At 35.4% G+C, this 25588-nt stretch overlaps 1 protein-coding gene across 1 annotated transcript in view; it reads right to left on the minus strand.

The window, feature by feature from the left end:
- The window catches only part of PSPC1 (paraspeckle component 1), a 79186-nt gene continuing 53598 nt past the window's right edge, over window positions 1-25588 (minus strand). The window contains exon 9 of the mRNA XM_081815492.1: window positions 1-25177. Within this exon, the coding sequence (XP_081671618.1) occupies window positions 24992-25177 (186 nt within the window). The 3' untranslated portion in view covers window positions 1-24991. The remainder of the gene's footprint in view (window positions 25178-25588) is intronic.

The following is a 25588-nucleotide window of genomic DNA, read 5'->3' on the forward strand; positions in this document are numbered from 1 at the left end:
TATCTTCTACCCACATTAGCATGCCAGACATCATAATAAAAGTTCAATTACATAATAATTTCTATTTTCCAGCTGTATTTTACAAAAAGCAAAAGTCCATAATATGAACATTCAGTTCTGCATTCTCAACATCATCTGGCTTTCCAGAATTCTAATCAAGATGGTTTTTTACATCATAGGTTATACACAGATGGAGTTTTACAATGGATAGCAATGAAACCACACATCCTAGTGATAGTCATTCCCCCTTACCCACGGTGTCGCTTTCTTTAGTTTCAGTTACCTAACAGTCAACAGTGGTCCAGAAGCAGATAATCCTCTTCTGACGTTCTGTCAGAAGGTCAATAATAGACTAATCCTACTTCACCATGCCTACATTGTTTACCTCACTTCATTTCATCACGTAGGCATATCACATCATCACCAGAAAGGTAACAGTACAGTAAGACATTCTGAGAGATACCACACTCATGTAACTTTTATTACTATATACTGTTATCATTGTTCTATTATTAGTTATTGCTGTTAATCTCCTCCTGTGCCTAATTTGTAAATTAAACTTTATCATAGTTATGTACACAAAGGAAAAAACATAGTTATTTATAAGATTTGGTACTATCCACAGCTCAGGCATTCACTGGGGTTCTCTAAAGTGCCCCCTCAGATAAGGGGGGGCAGGACTAGCAATGAGGGTATGAAAGGCAAAATACTTCACATAAAAAAGTATCCGAATAGCCAAAAAGTGTATGAAATTACTAGGTAAATGCGTATTAAAAACCACAGTGAGGGGCACCTGGGTGGCTCAGTTGGTTAAACGACTGCCTTTGGCTCAGGTCACGATCTCAGGGTCCTGGGATCGAGCCCCGCATCGGGCTCCCTGCTCAGCGGGAAGCCTGCCTCTCCCTCTCCCACTCCCCATGCTTGTGTTCCCTCTCTTGCTGTCTCTCTCTCTGTCAAATAAATAAACAAAATCTTAAAAAAAAAAACCCCACAGTGATACACCTCTACATACTCACTATAATGGCTAAAACAAACATGACAATACTGAGTGTTGGCAAGAATGTAGAGCAGAACCAAAATCATGTACACTGCTCATGGGAGTATAAAGTAGGACAGACACTTTGGAAAATTGTTTGGCAATTTCTGAGAAACATACACATCCTCTATTCTCAGCAATTCCATTCCCAGATATTTTCCCCAAGAAAAATGTAATGTGTGAATGACTTGTACAAGAATGTTCATAGCAGCTTTATTCATAACAACCCTAAACTGGAATCTACCCCAAGAATATGTCAGTAGGACACTGGATAAAAAAAATTTGGCATATTCACTTAATGGTACACTATACAGCAATAAGAGAGAACCAACTGCTGATATTTGCAACAACACAGATGAATCTCAAAAACACTATGTTGAATGAAAGAAGCCAGACACAAAGCGTACACATTCTATGATTCCATTTACATTTTTCAAAACAGGCAGAACTAATCTGTGGTCATCAAAATAAAAGAGTGGTTGCTTTGATGCAGAATGTACTGTGTGGAAAGGAGCCCCTAATAGGAGGTTTATGAAAAATGAGGCTGTCAAACCAAACAAAACTCACAATTTTAACTGACAGGCTATTCCAAATTTTTAAAAAGCAGGATTTTAAGGTTTATTTTTTCCCGAGATTATTTAAGTAATCTCTACACTCAAAGTGAGGTGTCACAACTCTGAGATCAAGGGTCACATGTTACACAGACTGAGCCTGCCATGCACCCCGGGATTTGAAGTTTTTTTAAAGAATCAGAAAAAGATTAGAACTCAAAATTAAGAAATAAGTACATAAAATAAGGTCTTGTTTGAGTAAATAGGTAAGAATCATTTATAAATACTGTTAAATAACGCAGAAATCTAGAAAATATTAAAGAAAAACATAAATGGGGCAACCAGATTTTTTAGAAAAAGTTTACTGATACATATGATATATATATATAATATATACACACACACCATCTTTTCTCCAAAGGTCAAGCACTCATATGAAATCAATAAAGTACAAATTGATTACTTTTATCATACATAATTAATTCTTAGAAATCTCTAAGAAAAGTTATAACTAACTCAGTTTCAAGGTCCCAGACCTGTATATATTTTGTAAGGCAATGTGATGTCAACAATGGCTTGTGACTGAAAGACACCACTGAAAAATTTCAGACTTAATTTCATCCCCAAATTCCTACAAAGGCATTTCAATCCAAAAAAAAAAGCAACACTATCCTCTTGTGATCACCTAAGATTTCTCAAGCACCCCTCCCCCCAAAGCCAAAGAAAACATATCCTTGATCATTGCCTAATCAAGGTTAAGTTTTTTATGTGTGTTTTTTTTTTTTTTTAAGTATTCTCCATGCCCAATGTGGGACCCAAACTCACAACTCTAAGATCAAGAGTCTGAGGCGCCCCAGGGTTAAGTTTTTTAAAACAAGTTGCAGTACAGTAAAATATATAAATTGCATTTTTAGTTCAAGATAAAAGATGGTTATTATGAACTTACCTGTATGGCTTCCACTATTTTCTTTAAAAAGTTCAGTATTTCAAGTAAATTATTGATATTTAATGTATCAACCATGTTCATATATATAATGAAAAAAGCACTGGAAATTAATTAGCAAATAATATTCAACAGTCTATTTTTTACCATATACTTAAAACCACACAAAATAACAACTACTGTTACCTACTTTGAAGAGAACAAATAAATCAGTAAGAAAAACACTTCTTGCAGAATCCACCGCAGGGAGAGAAAGGGGAACCGTCCTACACTGTTGGTGGGAATACAAGCTGGTACAGCCACTCTGGAAAATAGTATGGAGGTTCCTCAAAAAGTTGAAAATAAAGCTACCCTATAACCCAGCAATTGCACTACTGGGTATTTACCCCAAAAATACAAATGTAGTGATCTGAAGGGGCACATGCACCCCAATGTTTACAGCAGCAATGTCCACAATAGCCAAACTATGGAAAGAGCCCAGACGCCCACCAACAGATGAATGGATAAAGAAGATGTGGTATATATATATATATATATATATATACACACACACAATGGAATATTACTCAGCCATCAAAAAAATGAAATCTTGCCATTTGCAATGATGTGGATGGAACTAGATGATATTATGCTAAGTGAAAGATAATTATCAAGTGATCTCACTGATACGTGGAGAAAGAAGGCAGAGGATCCATAGGGAAGGGAGGGAAAAATGAAACAAGATGAAACCAGAGAGGGAGACAAACCATAAGAGACTCTTAATCTCAGGAAACAAACTGAGGGTTGCTGGGGGGCGGGGAGATGAGGTGGCTGGGTGATGGACACTGGGGAGGGTATGTGTTGTGGTGAGTGCTGGGTGTTGTGTAAGAATGATGAATCACAGAACTGTACCCCTGAAACAAATAATACATTATATGTTAACTTAAAAAATTAAAATATATAGTAAAAAAAAAATTAAAAAAAAAATAATCCACTACATGTTCACATGCAGTAAATATCAAATGTTACACTGGGGAGAAATTACTTAAACATCATTCAAGTATAATCTGCACTGTTATCTGTTGATTATTTAAATTTATTTAAATATAGGATAGAAAACAGGTGCTCAACTAAATCAGTGATGAAAATACTTTGTCCTGGACACAAGATACCAACACATGTTCTAAAAAAGGGATTGAAAATTCTAAAAACAGACAAGTTAAAAATTTTGGTCACTGGGGGCGGGGCTCAGTGGGTTGAGCCTCTGACTCTTGGCATGATCTCAGAGTCCTGGGATTGAGCCCTGTGTCAGGATCAGCGCAGAGTCTGCTGGAGAGTCTCTGCCTCTCCCTCTGCCCACCCCCCCACTCACACACACTCTCTAAATAAATGAATAACTAAATTTTTTTTTAAGATTTTATTTATTTATTTGACAGAGAGAGAGGGAACACAAGCAGGGGGAGTGGGAGAGGGAGAAGCAAGCTCCCCGCTGAGCAAGGAGCCCGATATGGGGCTCAATCCCAGGACCCTGGGATCATGACCTGGGCTGAAGGCAGACACTTAACCGACCGAGCCACCCAGGCGCCCCTAAATAAAAATTTTTAAAAATTTTGGTCATTTTAAAAATGTGCAAAATTTCCTGTTTGATTACCACTGTGTTTGAGAAATTAGGCTGTAGAAACACCAGAAAACACAAAACAAGGCATTAAAAAAAAAAAGTCATAAATCTCACTTCTCAAACATTTTGTGCCTCCGGATCATTTGTAAGTGCAACATACTCCCAATCAGCAAAAGCTCCAGATGCACTGCACTGTGTCTCATCAGAGCCCAGGAGGCCTTCATGTCTCCCCTTGGCAAGGAGTTACAGGATCTGAATGGTGTGTGAACCTCAGAACTCCCTGCAGTCCCTTTTTGTTTTTTAATTAATTTATTTATTTGAGAGAGAGCATGAGCAATGGGGAGAGGCAGAAGGAGAGGGAGAAGGAGACTCCCCACCAAGCAGGGGCTGGACACAGGGCTCAATCCCAGGATCCTGAGATCATGACTTGAGCTGAAGGCAGATGCTTAACCGACTGAGCCACCCACGTACCCCTCTGCAGTCCTTTTTTAAAACCATTTATGCTACTTATGCTATTTCCCATTTTCAGCACCATCAGGGTTTGTTAAACATTCCCAGTAATTTTGCATTCATTCAATTCTGAGACAAAACTGTGTGGTATAAAATCTCATTTGGGTTCTGCTAATAACTTCCAGTATGATCTTGGAAAAACAGCCTGTTCACTGATTCAACAAATTGCAGTAAGCACCTGTATGAGAGTCCTTTTGCTTTGGGGAATTCACAATACTATCCCTCAATAAGTCAGAGGGCCAAGAATTGTCTATTAGGTAAGAATCATTTAATTTAACAGAAACTTTAACTGAAAATGTTCACATACTAATACCACAACTACTGTAGCAGAATACAAAAGAACAGGCAGGCTTTTAAAGACTTCCCAGTCTGGAATGGAAGGCACAAAATATGGGGGCACATTCCTACTGAGAAAATAAAAAACAAAGTTGAAATAGTTTTGACCATTCTAAACTGTGTGATAGTCTACTGAAAAATAAACTTCAAACGTTAACATGGGTAAAAATCAGACAAGTTTCTCATTTCCCAAGGGTCATTTCCTTCTTTCATTTCACTGGGTTCTATAGGCAACCTCTCTCTGTAACTTGGGAGGGCACACTATTCCCCAAGCTTTCATCAATATCATTTGTAGACATACTTTATGACCATTAATGCTACATCCATTTATTCTCTCTCCCCTCTTTTGGTCTCTCTAATCTTCCTTATCTCTTTATCAATAATCTTTGAAGACCAAGCCACCATTACCTTTCACCTTTTTTTTTTTAAAGATTTTATTTCTTTATTTGACAGAGAGAGAGACACACAGCAAGAGAAGGAACACAAGCAGGGGGAGCGGCAGGCAGAGGGAGAAGCAGACTCCCCGCAGAGCAGGAAGCCTGATGCGGGGCTCCATCCCAAGACCCTGGGATCATGACCTGAGCCGAAGGCAGACGCTTAACGACTGAGCCACCCAGGCGCCCCCCCTTTCACCTCTCTTTACTGGTCTAATTGGCATGCCTACTTTTTATTCTGGCTCTCTTTCAGTCAAGTCTCCATGAGTAGCTAAAATTCTTTTCTAATACATAAACTAGATCATGTCACTACCTGGCCCAAGCCTTCATGATGATTTCTCATCAAGAAAAAAAATCTAAACTATTTACTATGGCATACACTGCTCTCCATCTTGTGTTCTCAATGGGGCAGTACTGCCCCCAAGACGGAGAAAATTAGTTGAAGGTGGGAGTAGTGGAGGGCAAAAATCTCTTTTAATGTATAAATGCATAGATATAACAGATATATTTATAGTACATCAACAGCGGAGTTAAAATTTTGAGGGGGGTCAAAAAAATTTCATGGGGGCCATGGTGGGGGTCGATTAGAAAAAAAAAGGGTTAAGAAACACTCTTGCCTTGTTCACTTAATTCCAGCCTCAAAAGACATTTTCCTATTCCATGCTATAAATGATAAACCCCTCAGCTTGAACTGGGTTCACCTTCAACACCTCCAACATTGCAAGTCCCCTCCTTCTGATTATTCAGGTATCAATCAGCTCAAGTGTCCCCTCAGAGAAGCCTTCCCAACCATCCTAGCTAAAATGGACACATCTGTTTCCCTAGCCCAGTTGTATCCCCAGTGTTTATTAGAACAGTCAGAATAGTCCCTAGTACTGCTACAGTTTGTGCTCAACAAATATTTAAGAAGTCTAGTAACTATAATATGTGGTGAAACAAAACAATGTTTATTCTCCAGTCATACCTTGGAGAGATAATACTTCACAATTATGATGAATGTTGAAGTATATAGGTGCAATAAATGACCTCTGACCAAGGAGATTTTGGTTCTGCAAACAGCAAACTGCTCATTTAAGTCCTTGGGCAAACAATGTATACATAATTGTTTGAAGTTACTATCTGAAGATATAATTTTTTTATTCAAAAATCATTTCATTTTGCTATGAAGTCTTCAAATTTACATAATAATTTGCTGAATAAAAACCGCAATTCCAAATTCAAAATAAAATCCTTAAAAAAACCCCCACAATTCCTTGGGAATGTATAGAAGTGTTTAATTTTTTTATTAGTTCTAAGTAGAGCTAATCTAAAATATAGCTTACAGCCTCCATCCTTTTTGGTTTATAAATGAAGTATCTATCTCCCTCCAGTACTTCCAAATAATATAAGATTTGAAATTCAAAGTGATATTGTAATATGAACACCAAAGATGGGAATTCTTCTAGAAAATTTTATGGTTCTTCCTATTCTTGATATTTAAGAAATAAAATACAAGTTAGCTATTTGGGCACAACAAAGTTAATGCCTATTCCTACCACTGGAGAACTGTAGAAATTTTTTAAATGAAAAATTTCTGAATTTGAGTCTAACGCCCTACTTCTCTATCACAAAAAAACTAAGCCATTATTAAGTTCAGTGTAATACCTCTCATAAGGCAAACTGTTAATGTTCACCATGTCATTTTAAAAATCTAACATATTGGGGCACTGGGTGGCTCATCCGACTCTTGGTTTTGGCTCGGGTCGTGATCTCAGGGTTGTGAGATAGAGCCCCGTACTGGGCTCCATGTTCAGCAAGGTATCTGCTTGGGATTCTCTCTCTCCTTCCGCCCTACTTCCCCCCCCCGACCCAACTCTCTCTCTCTCCCTCTAAATAAAGCTTTTTAAAAAAATCTAACCTATTGATAACTCTTGAAGACATTAATACAGTTTATTTAATTAAACAGGCAACTATTTAATGTAATCGAGTATTTAAGACACAAGACTTTAGGTCTCTAATTCCCAGAATTCTTATTAGCCAGATTTACACTTCAAAGTTCTTCCAAGTGCTTCCAAGTGCAATTACGTAATTTTTATTCTAAAACTTGTATTATTACCTGAAACAATCCCATCAGATTTTATTAATCTCTGATCTTTACTGACTTTATGCATTTGGTTGTGGACTACAGGGAATAAAGTTAAATTCTCATTGTCTTTAGTTAGGATAGGGAACCTCCAAAAAAAACTTTAAAAATATACATACCCAGTGACCAAGCAATTTAACTGGTAGAAATTTTATCCTATATATACATTCACACATATGCTTCATAATACATGCCCAAAGACATACTTTAGAGCATATAACGGGGAAAGGGGGTTAGGGGGGGAAAGAGGAAACATCAATTAATCACTGACCAAAAAAGATCTGGAACATACCTAACAATGACCTAGCAAGACGTGTAAAAACAAGGGATCTCTCTCTCACACACATATGCATTTATTTGGAACAATCTCCAACACAGAATATTGCGAGGAAATAAGTAAATGGCAAAAGTGTGTACAGTGTCCTAGCGTATGTATTAAGAATGTATACAAATATGCCTGTAAGTACACAGGAACTTCTGGAAGGATACACAAGAAATAACAATGAATACACCTGAACAGAGAAGATGGGCGACTGGTAGAGAAGAAATTTACTTTCACTACATAGCATATTATATTTCCACGTTTGCATACCAGATGCATATTATTCAAATAATTCAAAATATATTGAGCAGTTTATGTATCAATAGTATTTGAAGGCTAGTTGATTTTTATTAGGTGTTAATGCTTTCTAAAGTACAATAGTGTGCTAAGGATTATTTCTAGATCTCAAACAAGTATTTGAATGATGGCTATAATATAGGGCTTACTTAGGTAATTCAAACTTAAGTTTGAGGAGTAAGACAACAGGTGTTAGTCTACCTCTGGTTTCCGCATTTCCTTCTGCTGACCACTGACCAAATATGAATGAAATGAATATTTAGTAAATGTCCATTTCTTTAACGGGCTTGTTTCTGTAACTAATGCACACAACTGCAGTATTTATGGATTAAATGTATTCCAGTATGAGACTCAGTTCACCGAGCCCTACAAAATCTACCTAAACAGTTCCATCTACATAGATGGTTAGAGGATATAGTAGCCCCCTTAACCTATATAAATTTTGCACTGGTGAACTATTTGTCTCATACTTCATTTATCAATTATTGCTTACTTTGTTGACAACAAAATTCTTGAGCCAAGACCTTTTCCTAAGCATCACAATTTTTCATGCTGAAAACACTTACTAGATGTCACAAGAACCTGAAGCCTTCCATCTTGATCTGCTGCTCTATTCTTCGAAGCTGTAGCACCAAAATCACCTGCCATTGGTTAAAAACTAGTCATCCTTGCTTTCTTCCAGATAACGGCCCCCTACATCCAATTAACCACAAATTAATTAATTAGGGTCTTACATTCTTCCTTTCCAATCCAAATACCATATAAAAACTGGTTTCCTTGCCCACAGTCTGAGTTACTACAAATGCACGCTTCCCACAATGTAGTTTACTAAAATACAAACCTGACCACCACCATTCTCTGGCCAAAAAACTTCCAATATACCTTGCCATGGAGTAAGATCTGATTAGTTTTCTACTCTAATTGTGGATTACTACCAGCTTCATGCACATTTATCAGCTCCCAGTCTTTGTTTATAATGGGTCTTCTTTGATTGCACCTGCTCCCAAAGACAAGTTTTAATTCATCTTGAAGATGATAACTCAGGCACTTCTACCTCGCCAAATCCTTGAACATACTCATTAAGATAAATAATTCTCCCCCTTTTGTTCTGAATGGTCCTTTAACATTCTCCTCATCCTTCCCAATTAGTTTATCTTCCACTCATTTCTCCCCTCCAAACTCTCTGTAACACTTAATTTTGGACAACAGGTCTCATATGTAGTAAGTGAAGTCACCCAAATATACCGATCACCACCATTAAGCTGAACACACAGAAAGCTATTTATTTTTAAATAGGTAATGGAATACGTGATAACCTACTGCGCATGATGCTCCAAGTAAATCACACCAAAATGCATTTTTACTGATAACAGGATTCCAAGATGTATTTTATATTCATGTGTGCTTTTTTCCTTTTCTTCTGCCTGACTCCCAAGTCATGTAAACATAATCCAAGTCTCAAATTATTCAAAGGTGCTGCCCCACTGATGTTTACCATCCTGTTTTCCCTTAGGCCTTTTCTTCATCACTGTATCATAATTATTGTACTATATTCCAACCTCTGCCACTAAGGTTTGGAATTGCTCAATAACAGGAACACCTTGTATCTACCCCACATTCACTGCCTTAAGTCTTAAATGTAGCAAATACTTAATGAACGGAACTGATGTTCCATGTCAACAGTACCTACTGTAGAATTAGTGATTCATGATCTATGACCACTTCTATTTTATACTAACCTAGGGTCTTCCCAAATATAACAATGATACAATTCTTTACAATTCATTCATAGGCCCTATCCATTTTTAAAAAATCATTTATTTCAGGGCGCCTGGGTGGCTCAGTCGTTAAGCGTCTGCCTTCGGCTCAGGTCATGATCCCAGGGTCCTGGGATTGAGCCCCGCATCGGGCTCCCTGCTCGGCGGGAAGCCTGCTTGTCCCTCTCCTACTCCCCCTGCTTGTGTTCCCTCTCTCACTGCCTCTGTCAAATAAATAAAATCTTTAAAATAAATAAATAAAAAATAACCATTTATCTTATTGACCAAATACATGTATACATATATGCAATTATGACAGCAACAATGCACATACATTAAATTAGCATTTTAGGGGTGCCTGGGTGGCTCAGTCGTTAAGTGTCTGCCTTCGGCTCAGGTCCTGATCCCAGAATCCTGGGATCGAGCCCCGCATGCGGGCTCCCTGCTCTGCGGGAAGCCTGCTTCTCCCTCTCCCACTCCCCCTGCTTGTTTTCCTGCTCTATCTCTCTCTGTCAAATAAATAAATAAAATCTTAAAAAAAAAAAAAAGAACAGATCATTTAAAAAATAATAAATTAGCATTTTAATACCTAAGTTATATTTAACGACGTGATAAAATTCTAGGAAACAAAAAACTCATCGTAGTACTAGCACCCATGCTATATTGTGTATGCATATCTTCAAGCACCATCCAAAAGAAAATAACTATTAAAGAACAAACAAGAAAGGAATAGTTGCTTGCCAAATTCTCAAGTGTTCATTTAATGATGATGCAGCTAAGAGCACATATAATCCAGAAAAGCACTGAGGTTCTGTCGGGTACAGTTTGCTGCAGCTGTTCTAGACAGCAATAGCTCAGATTGGAACAGAAAAAAGCGAGCCTCCAGGGAGAATCCTGGGATGAGGAGGGGAGCTAAAGGCAGGATAATGAGCATGGGAAATTAATGAAATGGTGAAGATACTGAATGCTGGGGAAAAAATTTATGAAAAACTTATAAAAATTAGTTCAAACAGCAACTAATGGTCTTAAAAACCAATTCTCTTTCCACACTATTGGGTAGAAAGAAAACTTAACTACGGTTCAAGTAAATATTAAAATACCCTTAAAGGCACCTGGGTGGCTCAGTCAGTTAGGAATCTGACTCTTGGATCTCAACTCAGGTCGTGAATTCAAGCCTGGCACTGGGCTTTAAAAAAAAACAAAAACCAAAAAACATACACACATACTCTTATATTTCACATAGTACATATTAGCTATATAGAAAAAATTACCTTAGAACTTTGGTTAACCTGAGTTGACTCAATTTATTTGTCCTCCTTGTAGATGTTAGATGACATGTACCACTGTAACACGCTGATTATTAAAGCTGTACCATAATGTAAATTGGAAAATTTTTAAGTCATTCCCAAATACTGCACTTAGACATTTATTTTTATTTTTTAAAGATTTTATTAATTTATTCGACAGAGAGAGAGACAGCTAGAGAGGGAACACAAGCAGGGGGTGTGGAAGAGGGAGAAGCAGGCTTCCCGCGGAGCAGGGAGCCCGATGCGGGGCTCCATCCCAGGACCTGGGATCATGACCTGAGCTGAAGGCAGACCCTTAATGACTGAGCCACCCAGGCGCCCTTGCACTCAGACATTTATCTCCCAACTTTTCAACAGCTCTGAAGTCAAGGAGGAAAAAAATGGCAAAACAGAAAATTGTTTTGTTTACGTCCCCAGACTCAGTGGCATTCCCTTTCTTCCTAACTTATATTAATTTGCATTTACTATAAAATACATAAAGATAAAAACCAAAATGCAGGAGCTCAGTAATGTCTACTATTTAACTAAGAAAAAATGTTAATCTTCTTAGAAATAATTCAAATCATTGTAAAGGCAATTCAGAAAAGCAAATAATGCCTCTTTAATCCTTATAAACCATCAAAACAAATAAATGCTAACTCAAAGACCATGATAAAGGAATGGAAGGGAATTGGTAGCCTTTAAGAACCCCTTTAGAGAGTATTGGAATAACTACCCACTCTTAAATAGGAACTGTTAATAAAAGACCAAGTGAGATAAAGTTTCTTCAAACTTTGTATTAACATGCCTTTTCTCTCCCAATATTTGTACAGAATAGTTTTTCAAGCTCTTTTTGATACAATACCCAAGTTATGTATCAAAACCACTGAGAGGACTAGGTGTTCCCTTCCTAACATCCAAGTGTTACTGAATGATTTCTCCTGGAAATCTTAACCACTCCGTCATTTTAAAGTTTATTTACTACAGAATTACCATAATCAGACCTTCCGTGTCTGCAGAAGTATATCTGATGGTCACATATAAAAAGTGTATATGGATAATCACAGCAACAATGAGCTGAAGTTGCTGCACTTTAATAGGAGACCCTTCTGAATATTTCCCAAGGAGTTGCTCTTTGCAGCCAACCTGTTCTACTTCTGCTTCTGATCTTCTCTTCAATGTATACCAATGATTAGAAAAGGTGCAAGAGAAAAACAAATATGTAAACTTAAAATCAATAGCCTTCACTTTACACTCAATTAGAAAAACAGATTTTCTTTTTCTGGAAATAGAGATTGGATTTGGACACTTTAGGAGGCTTTTTATTTTAAGAGGGGGAGAGGGGGAGGGAGAGAATTTTAAGCAGGTTATATGCACAGCACAAAGCCTGACACAGGCTCGATCTCACAACCCAGAGATTATGACCTGAGCCAAAATCAAGAATTGATTAAGAGTTGGACACTTAACTGACTGAACCACCCAGGTGCCCCTGACACTTCAGGAAGGCTTTTATATTTCCTTCCAGTTCCTCTGGTCTCCTTAATGCTTGGGGTTCCATTAACACCAAAACACCACTGTATTTCAGACACCCAATACACAAAACATACACTTGTGAGTTTTTTTAATTAAAAAAATTTAAGAACCCTTATTGTTCCAACGGTTAAATTTGCCTTCCATGCCAACAACCTCATCAATTCTCCAGCCTCAGAGTAAAGTGTGACTCCCATCCATTCATTTCAAATTACTCCCTTCACATTTCCTCTCTCCCCCCCAGTTGCTTTTAGTTATTTCTTTTTAGATGTATTTCTACATAGACATATGTAGGGGTACATATTCTAAATTCTACTAAAAACTGGACTATTCACTCACCTGGCTCTTCTTGCTCTGATGCTCAATACAATGAGGAAATTGTCTAAGAATTTATCATTTCTTCCCATGATTTCTCTTGCCACCCACTGGACTTCAAGCTTAAAGAAGGTGAGGACCAGTTCTGTTTTCTTCACTATTATATGCACAAGCTGAGACAAAAATGTCCAGTAACTATTTAGGGAATGAATAAGCAATCTGGGATTCTCATCCACACACTTTAATTGGTACTGAAAACTACATTTAAATCTATGCCATTACTCCCTGATTTTCTCTGACTGGTTCAAGAAATACTTAGTGTCAACTGTTGTGCTATAAAACGGGGAACACTGATAAGAGATGAATAAAATGTAGGAACAAGCAAGCAAGTAAATATATACTGACAAAATGACAGGAATGAAAATTCAATTGGGGAAAGACTCTTAAGAAACCTACAAAAATATCTCGGGAGACAGAGGAACAATTTTAGTGTTTAGTACACAAGGGGTGGAAAATAGACTGAGGTTGGAAAGGTAGACTGAGAACAGATCATATAAAGCCCTGTGACCTAGAGGTGCCTGGCTGGCTCAGATGGTAGAGTGTGCAACTCTTGATCTTGATCTTGGGGTTGTGGATTTGAACCCCATGTTGGGTGTAGAGATTACTTAAAAAATAAAATAAAATCCTCCCCCCCACCCCGCCGCATAAAAGCCCTGTAGCCTATACAATATAGTTGGGTTTAAAAAAAAAAAAAATTTTTTTTTTTTTGAGAGACAGAGAGAAAGCACAAGTGGGTCTTGATCCCACGATCCTGAAATCACAACCTAAGCTGAAACCAAGAGTCTGACGCCCAACTGACTGAGCCACCCAGGCGCCCTTATAGTTGAGTTTTAATTCAAATGGAAAGCTACTGCATCTGAAAAAGGAGACCTACAATGACCTAACTCACATTTTAAAAGGATGCACTAGATACTATGTGGAAACTAAATTACAAGAGCAAAAGTAAAAGCAGGACAAGTTAGGAGGGTATTATAGTCACCTTCATAACAAATGACAGTGGCTTGAGAACATATTTACCAGAGTTTTAAAATCCCAATAATCAATCATAAGTACTCAAAACCGAAATATTAAAACCTTCCTCTCTCCCTCAAGCAGCTACATACCCCACCCCGAATCCTGAACACACTTACCTTCTGTGTTTCAGTTAATGGTTATTATCACCATCACCCCATCATTCAAACTAGAAAACTCCTAGATCACTTTTCATCTCTCCCTCTCCCACCAACACACTAGGTCTGTTAAATTCACTCTACTTCTGAATTACTGTCTGGAATCAGAACAATCATCATGGACATTAAAGATCCTTTCAAATATAACGTGGGGGGTGGAGAGTGTGGGAGTGAACCAATGTTCTATGTGGTCTCTGCTTTCTGATTCATTTAATTCTTGTCCTGACACCCAGTCACCTAAAAGGCAAGGATCAAAACTCCTCAACTTAGATCAATCAGTTTTATCTAAACATTACTTCTTCCCTGCTCTATTCTTACCCCCTCCCCTAGACAGCTCCTTATTAATGGACCAGGATCTCTGTTCACTTATTAGCCTTTCCGACCACACCATTCCATCATCCCCAACCCTCCCTCCCTATCCTCTACCTCCAAAAAACCTACAGCTGGCAAGTACTTACTCACCTTTATGACCTGCTCAAAAGTTAACATCTTAGTGAATTCTTCCCAGTCTTCCCAATGTAAGTGAATACTTGCTTTGAGGTTTTCAGAACATTTCCTATTCCCTTCCTTACTACCAACTGGTCTTATACTTTGCTTCCATAAAACCATTACACTCTAAATCCCAAGAGGGCAAGGACCATATTTATTCATGGTATATTCTCATGTCAACAACCATGTGTTGCCCTCGGCTGGTGTAAATCATTCACTAAAAAACATTTAATGAGGATGTAATATAAAATGAGGATAAATCACTAAATGGATAAGATCCCTACTCTCCTAGAGCTGACATCCCAGATAGAATGAAGTAAACAAATAAATGAACACAAAAACTTCACACAAAGATTTTAAGAGAAATCTTGTATGACAAAAATTTTTGGACTTAAGATTTTATGAAGTAGATAATAAACACATAAGAAAAGTAACAAAAGTGAAAGGAATAAATGTAAACTTAATGTGTACAATTTATTTCCTAAAACTGGTATTCAAATTTCTTTCTTGCACTCCTACACAAACACCAAGCAATTATACTACCAGGAAATCAATCTAACACTTAATGGTGAATACATAAACTCTAGTGTTCAACCTCAAAGTATTCATTTTTAAAAAAGATAAAAATAAATGAACTGCTTAATTACACCATGTAATGAGATTCTGAGATTACATCCATGTAAGGAAAAGAAAAAATTTGACAAAGTTACTACTCTAGACCAGCACTATCCAGAAGAAAAATAATACAATGTAAGAAAATTTAAATTTCCAAGAAATACATTAAAGAGAAAAAAAAGCAACAGATGAAATTAGCTAGATAGTACATTTTATTTAACCCAATATATCCAAAAGATAACATTTCAACATATAGCAATATTAAAAATTGAGATAGTTTACATTCTTTTCTCCATACCAAATCTTTCCAATTCTGTACTTTACACATCTAATTCAACTGGTAAATTTTCTCCAATATTTGTGTATTTAGATTTCATTATATTGAAGATGTAAAAGGAGATTTGCATACCCAAGTTGTTCCAAATACTCTGGTTTCTCTTCAGATCGCATAAATCTTTCGCCTTTTACCAAATATGCTAAACACTGTATTGATAAATTGGATTTAATTACAATAAAATTAAAAATCTTAGTTTCAATACTCCCAAAGATTCAATAGCCCACATATGGCCACCACACTGAACAGCACAGCTCCAACAGTAGACTTATGACATCCACTTCATCCATCACAATGGTGTCTTTTATCAGCAGACTAAATTGACCAATGTCCCTTTGTCTCCTGAGACGGGTATTTTCTAGTCGTCTTATCTAAAATAGAAGCTGTCATTTTCTCTACCCTTATGACCTCAAATTATTTTGACTCTATTTCTTCTAAGTTTAGAACACTAGTGCCATGGGAGCTGAGGGTTGTTCTACTGTGTACAGCTATTATCTGCAGTGCCCAAACTGCAAGGAACTGTCAATACATCAACTGTAGAAAACCAGAATTGAATGCTTTAAATGCTAAATTACTTAACATGTGCATCATACTTATATGATCTATAAAAAAGAATGACTATAAACTGCTTGTGACAGGCAGTCTTCTTCCATATGCTACAAGTAGCTGCAAAATAATTCAAATTTTGAGATCTATAATTTCAATCAACCTAGGGAATATCTCATCCATTCAGAAGTCTAAAAGATCATAATATGAACCTAACTACACCTTAGTTTACCTCAGCTCTGACATTGTAACACAAATACTGGGACATAAACTAAACTTATTCCTCCTAAAAATATAAGCATATTATATTGCAAGGCAAAAATTACCAATCTGAATACTTGTTTTCCATATTATAGTTCCTACCCCCCAAATTTGGAGCATGTCATTTTCCAAAACCTCTAATCTCCTCTAATATTTTAGAAGATTTAATGGTTCCAGGTCAAAGTCAATGTACCATAATATAAACAAAAAATAAGGTTTTCTGAATTTTCCTAATTATTCATCATGCGTAATTCTAATAGTAGCAACTGAGCAACTACAAATCTGAAGTTTTTATACCTGCTTAGTAGGATAATAATTGAGGTTGTTAAATAGGGGGTCAGGTGCACAGGGAGTACAGAGATCCTCCTTATCTGTGGTTTTGCTTTCCATAGTTTCAGTTACCCAGTCTGGAAGCAGACGACACTCTTCAGACGTATGGTCAGAAGGTCACTCATAGCTTTATGCTACATCACAATGCCTATGACATTCACCTCACTTCATCTCATCACAAAAGCATTTTATCATCTCACATCATCACAGGCATTGAGTACAATACTCTGACAGAGGCCACATTCACATAACTTATTTACAGTATAATGTTGTAATTGTTGTATTTTTCATTAGTCATTATTGTTAATCTCCTACTACTGTGCCTAATTTATAAATTAAACTTAATTGCAGACATGCATGTAATTAGGAAAAAAATATATATCTACAGGGTTTGTAGATATATCTGTGCTTTTCCACTGGGGGTCTTGGAATGTTTCCTCCTCAGATAAGGGGACACTATTATATAGAGAAATCACAATATGAATCAGAAAACTTCAGTATAGATTACAACTTCCTTTTTCAAATTTTATCCTTTTTCTCTGTATTTGTGTACCTATAAATAAAGTTAAGCACTGACTTTTGTAGAAATATAATTCATTGCAGTGTCCAAGTACTGCCACAGGAGTTAATCATTTTCTTGACTGAAGAAAACTAGTAATAAATAACTGAACAGGAAAAACAAAAATATAGGAAATCTAACTATGTAACTTTTTTCATCTATTTAAGATGAAACAAAGTTTTACTCTCATTAGCCACCTTGGGGAAAAAACCTAGTAGTCTCCTTAAGTCCTGGGTTCCCATGGAGCAAGGAATCTGACTTCTTAATAAAAAAAAAAAGAGGGAGGGGTAGGTTGGTGCAAAGTTAAAAGATAAAAGGGTAGATGAGTTGACTTCCTTGATGACAGATATGTAACCTCTCAGAGTCAAACCCATTTCTAGTTCACAAAAACCACAAAATGCTTGGTCAACGTGGATTTCCTGGTAAAACTGAGAGGACCGTTATGCTATGGCAATCTTTGGGAAGCAAGAGAGTGAGGCACCCAGAGGACATCTAAATTACAAACAAGTTTCTCTCATTTCCTATACACAGATATTCTTAGGAGACATACACAGGTTCTAGAAAATACCTGCTCAGATATTTAGAAAGCTATAAACCAGGTGACTGCTTTGCACTAATATAGTCAAAAATTTTTGAAAGGAACTATAATCAATATTGCAACTATGTGCTCTCATTATGGACCAATTTAATTGTTTTAATGAACTGCATAATTCTGAACAGACTTTGAGTAATACATATGTGTAGCATAAATCTTTGTACGGTCTCATAAGCCAGGCTACAGTTTTTACCATAAAATTACTTAACAATTTCCATTTATTGAACTCTTTGGTGGCTTTACTTTCTAAAATGATTAACTGAAGCTGCAAACCAAGAGAAAATTACTTTTAATAAATATACTCATTGTCTTAGAAAATGTATTTATCAAATCTGTATCTTCAATCTAGAAAAGTAAAAGACGAGTTCACAAAAGAGAAAGGTTGAGCCATCATTTTAATCCATCAAAATAGTGTCATTGTATTCATATTCACCAAGATGGTAAGCAAAGACCAGACAGTTTTCTAAAACCTGTCAGGCATAAGCATCTTCAAGATTTTTTTTTTTCTTTTAAATAACCACAACACCCAACGTGGGGCTCAAACTCACGGCCCCAGTAAGGTCAAGCAAGAGTCCTAGAGCTGGCCAGGTGCCCCAAGCATCTTCAAATACAAAAACATTATTACACTGTTTGATTTCTCATACTGGTATAGGTAGTTGAAAATCAGTTAAGTGAAAAACCTTTACAAAATTTTCAAATTGCATTTTTCTATATTCCCTCTTCACTTGAATTCACTAGGCTTGTGACACAAAAATGAAATCCTAGTTTAAAAACCTTGTGTATAAGATATAGCACTCAATAGCCTACTTAAAAATAATGGACTTTTTGCAGTACTTGTCAAGTGGCAGTAGCTGGAAAAGTTTGGGAGTGTTTTGAATGGTCTCAATGATTAGCCAGAGATCCTAAATAGCATATAATGTACCAGGACAATCACCTATGCTACCACCAACAAAAATCAACTAAACAAAAAAGCTACTGTGATTCTTGAGAGCAGAGATTCTCAAAGAGTGCCCAAACCCAACATTAGTATCATCAGGGAACTTGTTAGAAATGCACATTACTTAGCCCTACCTGAGACCTGCTGAATCAGAAATTGTGGGGTAGAGCACAGAAATCGGTTTTAATGAGCCCTCCAGGTGACTCTAAAGCACAGTGAAGTGTGAGAACTACCAATCTGGAGGGATATTCACATGGCTGCTGGTCTTTAATTTAGAGCAGGGATTTTGTTTTTCCACTTTTGTATCTCAGCCTTAGGAAAGGGTACAACAAACAATAGGACCCTCAATACATACTGGTACAATATATACATGAATATAGTGCAATTCTGAATGACATGGCTTCCCCATAAATTCTATATGACTGCGAAAGTATCTTTTGTAGACAGTTACTTTGCTAAACTGCTGTTTCCTAATGTTTAAAATATTCTAACCAGTCTGTGAACATGTAAATATTCTAAGCAATTCTAAGAATTATCATTACAGACTAAGTAACCACTGAGCAAGTTACTACTGCCTCTAACACTTTTAAAAGGTCAGAAATTAAGAGAGAATCACTATGTGTGAGATTGTTTACTTTTTCTCATTACATAAAAACACCAAGCAACATTTGTAAATCTAAGCAATGTGTCACATTTGATACTGATTTAACATTATCTAATAATATGAAAATAACCTGAAGAAAAATTAACTACAATTATTCTGGCAAAATGTACAATATAATTTGCAGAAAATAAATTGTCCAAATAAGCATACAAAAATAAAAATGTCAAGTAGCTCATAGGCCAAACCTGGCAAAGTTAATAGTGATAGGATTATATTTACATAGTTCTTCTAAATCCCAAAACATACCTAAACTCTCATTCACATTCACAAGTCTGGTAGGTTGATATTTTGCATAAAGAAAATGAAACAAGGAAGAATATGTCTTAAGAGATCCAGTCACAGATACAATATAAAATATAGTGGATTACTGTGGCTACTCCTTTAAGTTTTGACACTACATCATATCTATGTATTTCCTACCTTAAATATCTGAAATGATAATTTCAGAGCTAGAAACAAATTTTAGATATAAATATCAATTCCAAAGTCTTCAACACTACAAACAACACACTTACAGAGAGCATTTAAGAAACTCTAGGTCCATTACATTACTACTCAAGTAAAGTCCACGTGTTACTATTGATGCAATGCAGAACCTTATTTTTAATTAATAAAAACCATTTCTTATTAATTGACAATACTCTTATTTTTTAATTTTTTAAAAAAGATTTTATTTGTTTGAGATAGAGCAAGAGAGAGCAAGCATAAGGTTGGGGGAGGGGGACCAGAGGGAGAGAAGCTGACTCCCTGCTGAGCAGAGCCCGATGTGGGGCTCAAGCCCAGGAACCCGGGATCATGACCTGAGCCGAAGGAAGACGCTTAACCAACTGAGCCACCCAGGTGCCCCAAATGATACTTTAAAAAAAGTAAGTTGAATATTAAAAAATCATGTATTCCTACTAAGTACACTTCTTAATTCTACCTAATCCTACTAATTAGTCTTTGAGATAGAAGTGCCTCACATGGAATTTGGGTGATTATATTGTATAAAACAGAACTGACATTTTATGTACACGTATAAGCAGAATACCATCTTTTTAAATCCATTTAACTCAGAAAGACAAACAGTAATTCTAACTTAAGATTTTTATATAAACACAATCAACAAAATCTAGTATCTATTGCAGAGGGAAGAACTGGTAAGAGCTGACAGTGATTCAAACCATAAAACAATATACTTGAAAAACAATTTTCTAAAAATGTGTACTACAAATTCTGGCTAGATTACTTTAAGAAATGCAGTATACTCCATCTAGAAAGTATAGGCTTCTCTTTTTGAAAAGGAAAACTGTGTATCATAAAGAACATTCCACTGATTTCACCAGGTAAATAAAAAAATAATTAAATAAAAAAATAATCAAATAGTAAGTTTCAACCAATAGGAACCCCTTGAAGATATTTATAAACTATACATGATTTTATAGAAAAAGGCAAGTAGTAATATTCCCAAGGTAACAGTGTTCTGGTTGTGCCTTTAATTATTCAGTCTTTTAAGATTCAAACTTCAACTATTAATACTCTTTTTCAGTAATCAAGAAACCAAAATTTCAAGACTTTTTTTTTACACTTAGAAGACAGTGCTTTTGACAAAAAAGCTAATACAATATATAATACATAGATTTTAATCAGATACTATTAAAAAAATTAAGATCAGATACTTAAAAAATTCTGAAATTCTTCACTATTTCAATACCCAGAGTGACGTTCTATAAATAACTTGTCCACGTTCAACTAGGAAGCTATGTGTGTTTCATTTTACACAACTGTGAAAAACAATTACGTAAAATGAGCACACTAAAATTATTTCCTATTTTTTGAAATTTAGTTCTGAAAGGTGCAAGAAAGGAAATAATGCTCTTGAAAGTACGACACTACTCTCGATTTATTCATTTAATCATCATTTGTTTAGGATGAAATAAACCCACACGGGTCTATTCAACTTAAGTGATGGACTTGCTACTTACTTTGAAGATAAATAAATTGGTTTTCTTCCTTTCCACCTCTCCCCTCCACCCCACCCCAAATAAGTCCATGGTTACAAATATCTATCGATGAAGCAAGCACAGGAACATATTTACAACTGTTTAATTTAGGAGTTAGATATGTGGGTGTTCACTAACTTATTTTTGAAAATAGTAAGTCTGACTTTTCAAATCATTAGCACTCTCTTATATTTCAGGAACATATTTTAACATATTACTAGATACTATAACACAATAACACACACAAAACATTTAAATACCACAGTACTCCCCAGAAAATTTCCTCTATTTTTGCAAAATAATGTATCCATTTGATAGTCCCATTTAACACTACATTTTAAACCTTTTAAGGAAGGTTTAAACATAAACTTCATATTCACTTTTTTTAAATCACACTTATTTCAATCACACACGAATCTTTTTCTCATTCAGAATCTAGGTTGTAATTATCAACCAAACCCCCAAATACTAATTAGTGATTAATTAATCATTCACACTAATACTTTAAATAATTATTATAGACTTTACATATACACACCAAGCTACTGAAATGTTCAAGTATGTTTTTGAATAAAACGTAAAGATGTAATTTCAATTAGTATTTGAGAAACAAGATCTAACATTCCATTAATTCCTTCTTGATAATTTCTATTTCTTCTATTAATGGCAATTCTGGTGAAAACAGGTTATTTTTTCCCCCTAACATAATTTCTTTCACTGAATGCCCAGTACTCATATTCAAAAGAAAAATCCAAAAACTAAGGGAATAACAAATTGGATTTTATGAAATATGGGTGAACCAAAAGTTCTTTAAAAACTAGATCTGTCAAAAAACAAAACAAAAACAAAACAAAAAAACTAGATCTGTCAAGAAAACCAATTTATCTTCAAAACAAAAATGGGGAAATTTTGACAAAATGATTAGGGAAATGGGTGTTCCTTTATTTTATGTACATTAATTACATATTAATAGCATATGAAATCTAAATCCTACAGACTTTATACTATTTCAAATGACACAAAAAGAAAAATAATATTGTGATATAATTCTAAGATTGTTTCATATTACCTTTTTATGGAAAGAATTATGGTACCATATGACAAATTCACACTTATTTAGAAAAGCTAATACTATTATTTATTTTTATATCTACTGCTTTTAAGCAAATGACACTCAAATACCTTCCCCAGTACATACACTAATTCACAAGAAAAAATATTGACTGAACCAGCCACAAAGTTGTTTATACAAAAACACTAAAAACTGAATAACTGGGAGTTCACAGATGCTCCACTTGACTGTCACTCAGAAGCTGACTGTTCCCAGGGTAAACTTGATAAGTACTGGAACAAAGATTTTCTTGATGCAGGGAAAAAGCTGTGTAGAACTCTGTTCTTGGAGCCAGAGTTGAGCTGGACACTAGAATGTTCAGGAGATTAGGACATCTCTTTGTGCACTGGCTTTCAAATGTTCTTGAATCAATGTTACAGAATTTCACAGCCTTGGCCAAAGACAGCTTGGTATTAACATCAAAGGATCAAGTTTTTGCCACTCTTAATTCAGCTTTGAAGCAAAATACAGTGCTAGCAATTACCTGGGATTATATGAATAAAAATATAGATGATGGGAAAGGTATACTTAGGTGCAACAGATATCATTTAAAAATTATAGTTAATGTTAAAACTCCCTACACTGCAATTAATTAATTAAAATAAATACTCCCTGCCAACTCATATATGTGGAAAATGTGATGAGAACGGTCTTTTTTGACTATTATTCACAATCTCCAAATCATGTTTTCAAAGATTTGCCAAAAAACAAAAGCCTACAAAAACCGCAAATTTTAGAAAATTCCATCCGTACAGCTGTGTCTAAAAAATATGTGAAATAGTACACAAGAAAAATGTTACAAAAGAATGCATCTCAATTTTGCTTTACACCTGCTTTTATGCAAGATTTTAAATTAACGAAATTTATTTCTTTACAAAGTATGCCTTCCAGCATAAACATATACCATGCAAAAATGAGTTAATTTTTACATACTCTTCATTTCAAAACAGCAGAGTATTTTTCATTAAAATGCTAAAAGCATAATACTGTAAACACACTGAAATGTTATGTGAGAAATAACTATGTTATGATCAATGGATGATCATTAGATTTGTGGTTTAAGGTAAATATGTAATTCCTTAAATGTAATTTTAAATTAAACATGGCTGACATACAAAAATTTAAATATAGCAAGAACTTTGTTTTAGAATAACAATTATAATGTGATAAAATCCGTTTCTTCCAAGTACCGAAAATCAAACTTCAAAATATGTATTTGACAGTAAAGGGATCTAATCTGATTCCAATGACCTCAGCCATTCACAAATTAATCCCCCCCCCCTTTTTAAATAAAGATCACCATTTGAACTGTATTCCTTGGAAACAAACACAACTAGCCCTGTCAGACATGTTTACTGGCGAGACTTACCAAACTACAGGAAGATATTTACAACACTGCAAAGTTAATCCATCTTTAGTACTTCTATAAACGTTCTCAAGAAATGCCTAATTTCTTCTAAATCACACCAAATCCTCCCTTAACATCCAACCTAACAGTACTGTTTGATTTTAAAAGAAAATTTAAAGGGTTAAGATCTAGATACTGACACCAAATAATGGCACATAAGATTAAAAGTAAACATTATTTTATAAGCAAAAGAGATTTGCTTCCAAACAGTTTTTATTTTTCCAAGATTCAAAAGGTTTATTTGAAAAAAAATCAGCACAGGACAAAGATATCCTTAATATTCCTTCTCAGAATATTTGAATATTCAAAATTTATATGAAATGTAGACAGCAACTCTGATTTCACAGAAAGAACATCAATGGTTTATACAAATGTAAACCCATTCCCACATCCCTCCCCAATGTACTATTCTATCCACCCCTTACTGACATTAGCTTTCACTAAGCTTCTATCTTCAGTGCTACTTGCAAAAACTAAAAAGCAGAAAATCATTTTCATTTTTAAATGGCTGGGATTAATTAAAGCAACCAAAGTGTTACTGTTACACAAAGTTTAGTAAAACTATGAGAGAATACTACTAATAACATTTGTAAATTATCCAAAATGATTTCTTTATTGAGATTAAGTAACTACATAGACTTCACAGTTCTATGGCATACTTATATGTAGCTAAAGTCACAAACACATTTTAACATTCACAATGATGAGCATCACCATTCTAATCTACAAAGCTTATGTATGAATAAAGAAAAATACAAAAACCTTGTTTTACAAAAGAAAAACTTTAAAGTCTACATACATTAACAATAAAACCATTTCTTCCAGGTAACAAGTAAAAGTGTAAAGGCATACCACTGAGGTTTTTTTCTCTAAGTAGCCAGGAATGAAAGAATGTTTAATATCTACGACGTTTATTAGGGCCTTCAAAGTTGCCCCCTTGGCTTCCTCTACCAAAACCACCAGGACCACCACTAACAGGACCTACACCACTCATTGGTGCTTGAGGGGTTTCAGAACCTGTTCTACTCCCCATAGGTGATCCCATCTGAGATGATGGTCCTTGAGGAAATCTATCATTGTGCTATAATACCCACATAATAAATATGAAGTCCATTTGGAACACGCCAAATGTTAAGTGACAAGAAAAATTGGCAAAATCCCAAGTGGTGGTGTCATGAAGTTCAGCAGAAAGTCCAGCAGAATCAGGATCACACATAGAAGGAAGAAAGGAGCAATTTAATTAGTTACTATGTTTTAAAAAAAAGGGAAAAAAAAAGCATCTGAAGAGTTACAATTGCTAATGCTATGCCCCAATTTCATGAAAAAAGAACTGATTTTAAGAAGTAAGCAAGTGCCATTTTAAGCCTAATCAGTATTACAGTACTGTTCTGATCTCTCTTTTTCTTAAAAGCTTATACTGCATATAACTGTGCTGTGTAATAAAAAATATATTTTTTTTTAAATAAAAGATAAAACTGGGGAGCAGCATCAC

This window comes from Leptonychotes weddellii, chromosome 3 (assembly GCF_054177405.1).
Source record: "Leptonychotes weddellii isolate Sample4059 chromosome 3, ASM5417740v2, whole genome shotgun sequence".
Classification (NCBI taxonomy): Eukaryota; Metazoa; Chordata; class Mammalia; order Carnivora; family Phocidae; genus Leptonychotes; species Leptonychotes weddellii.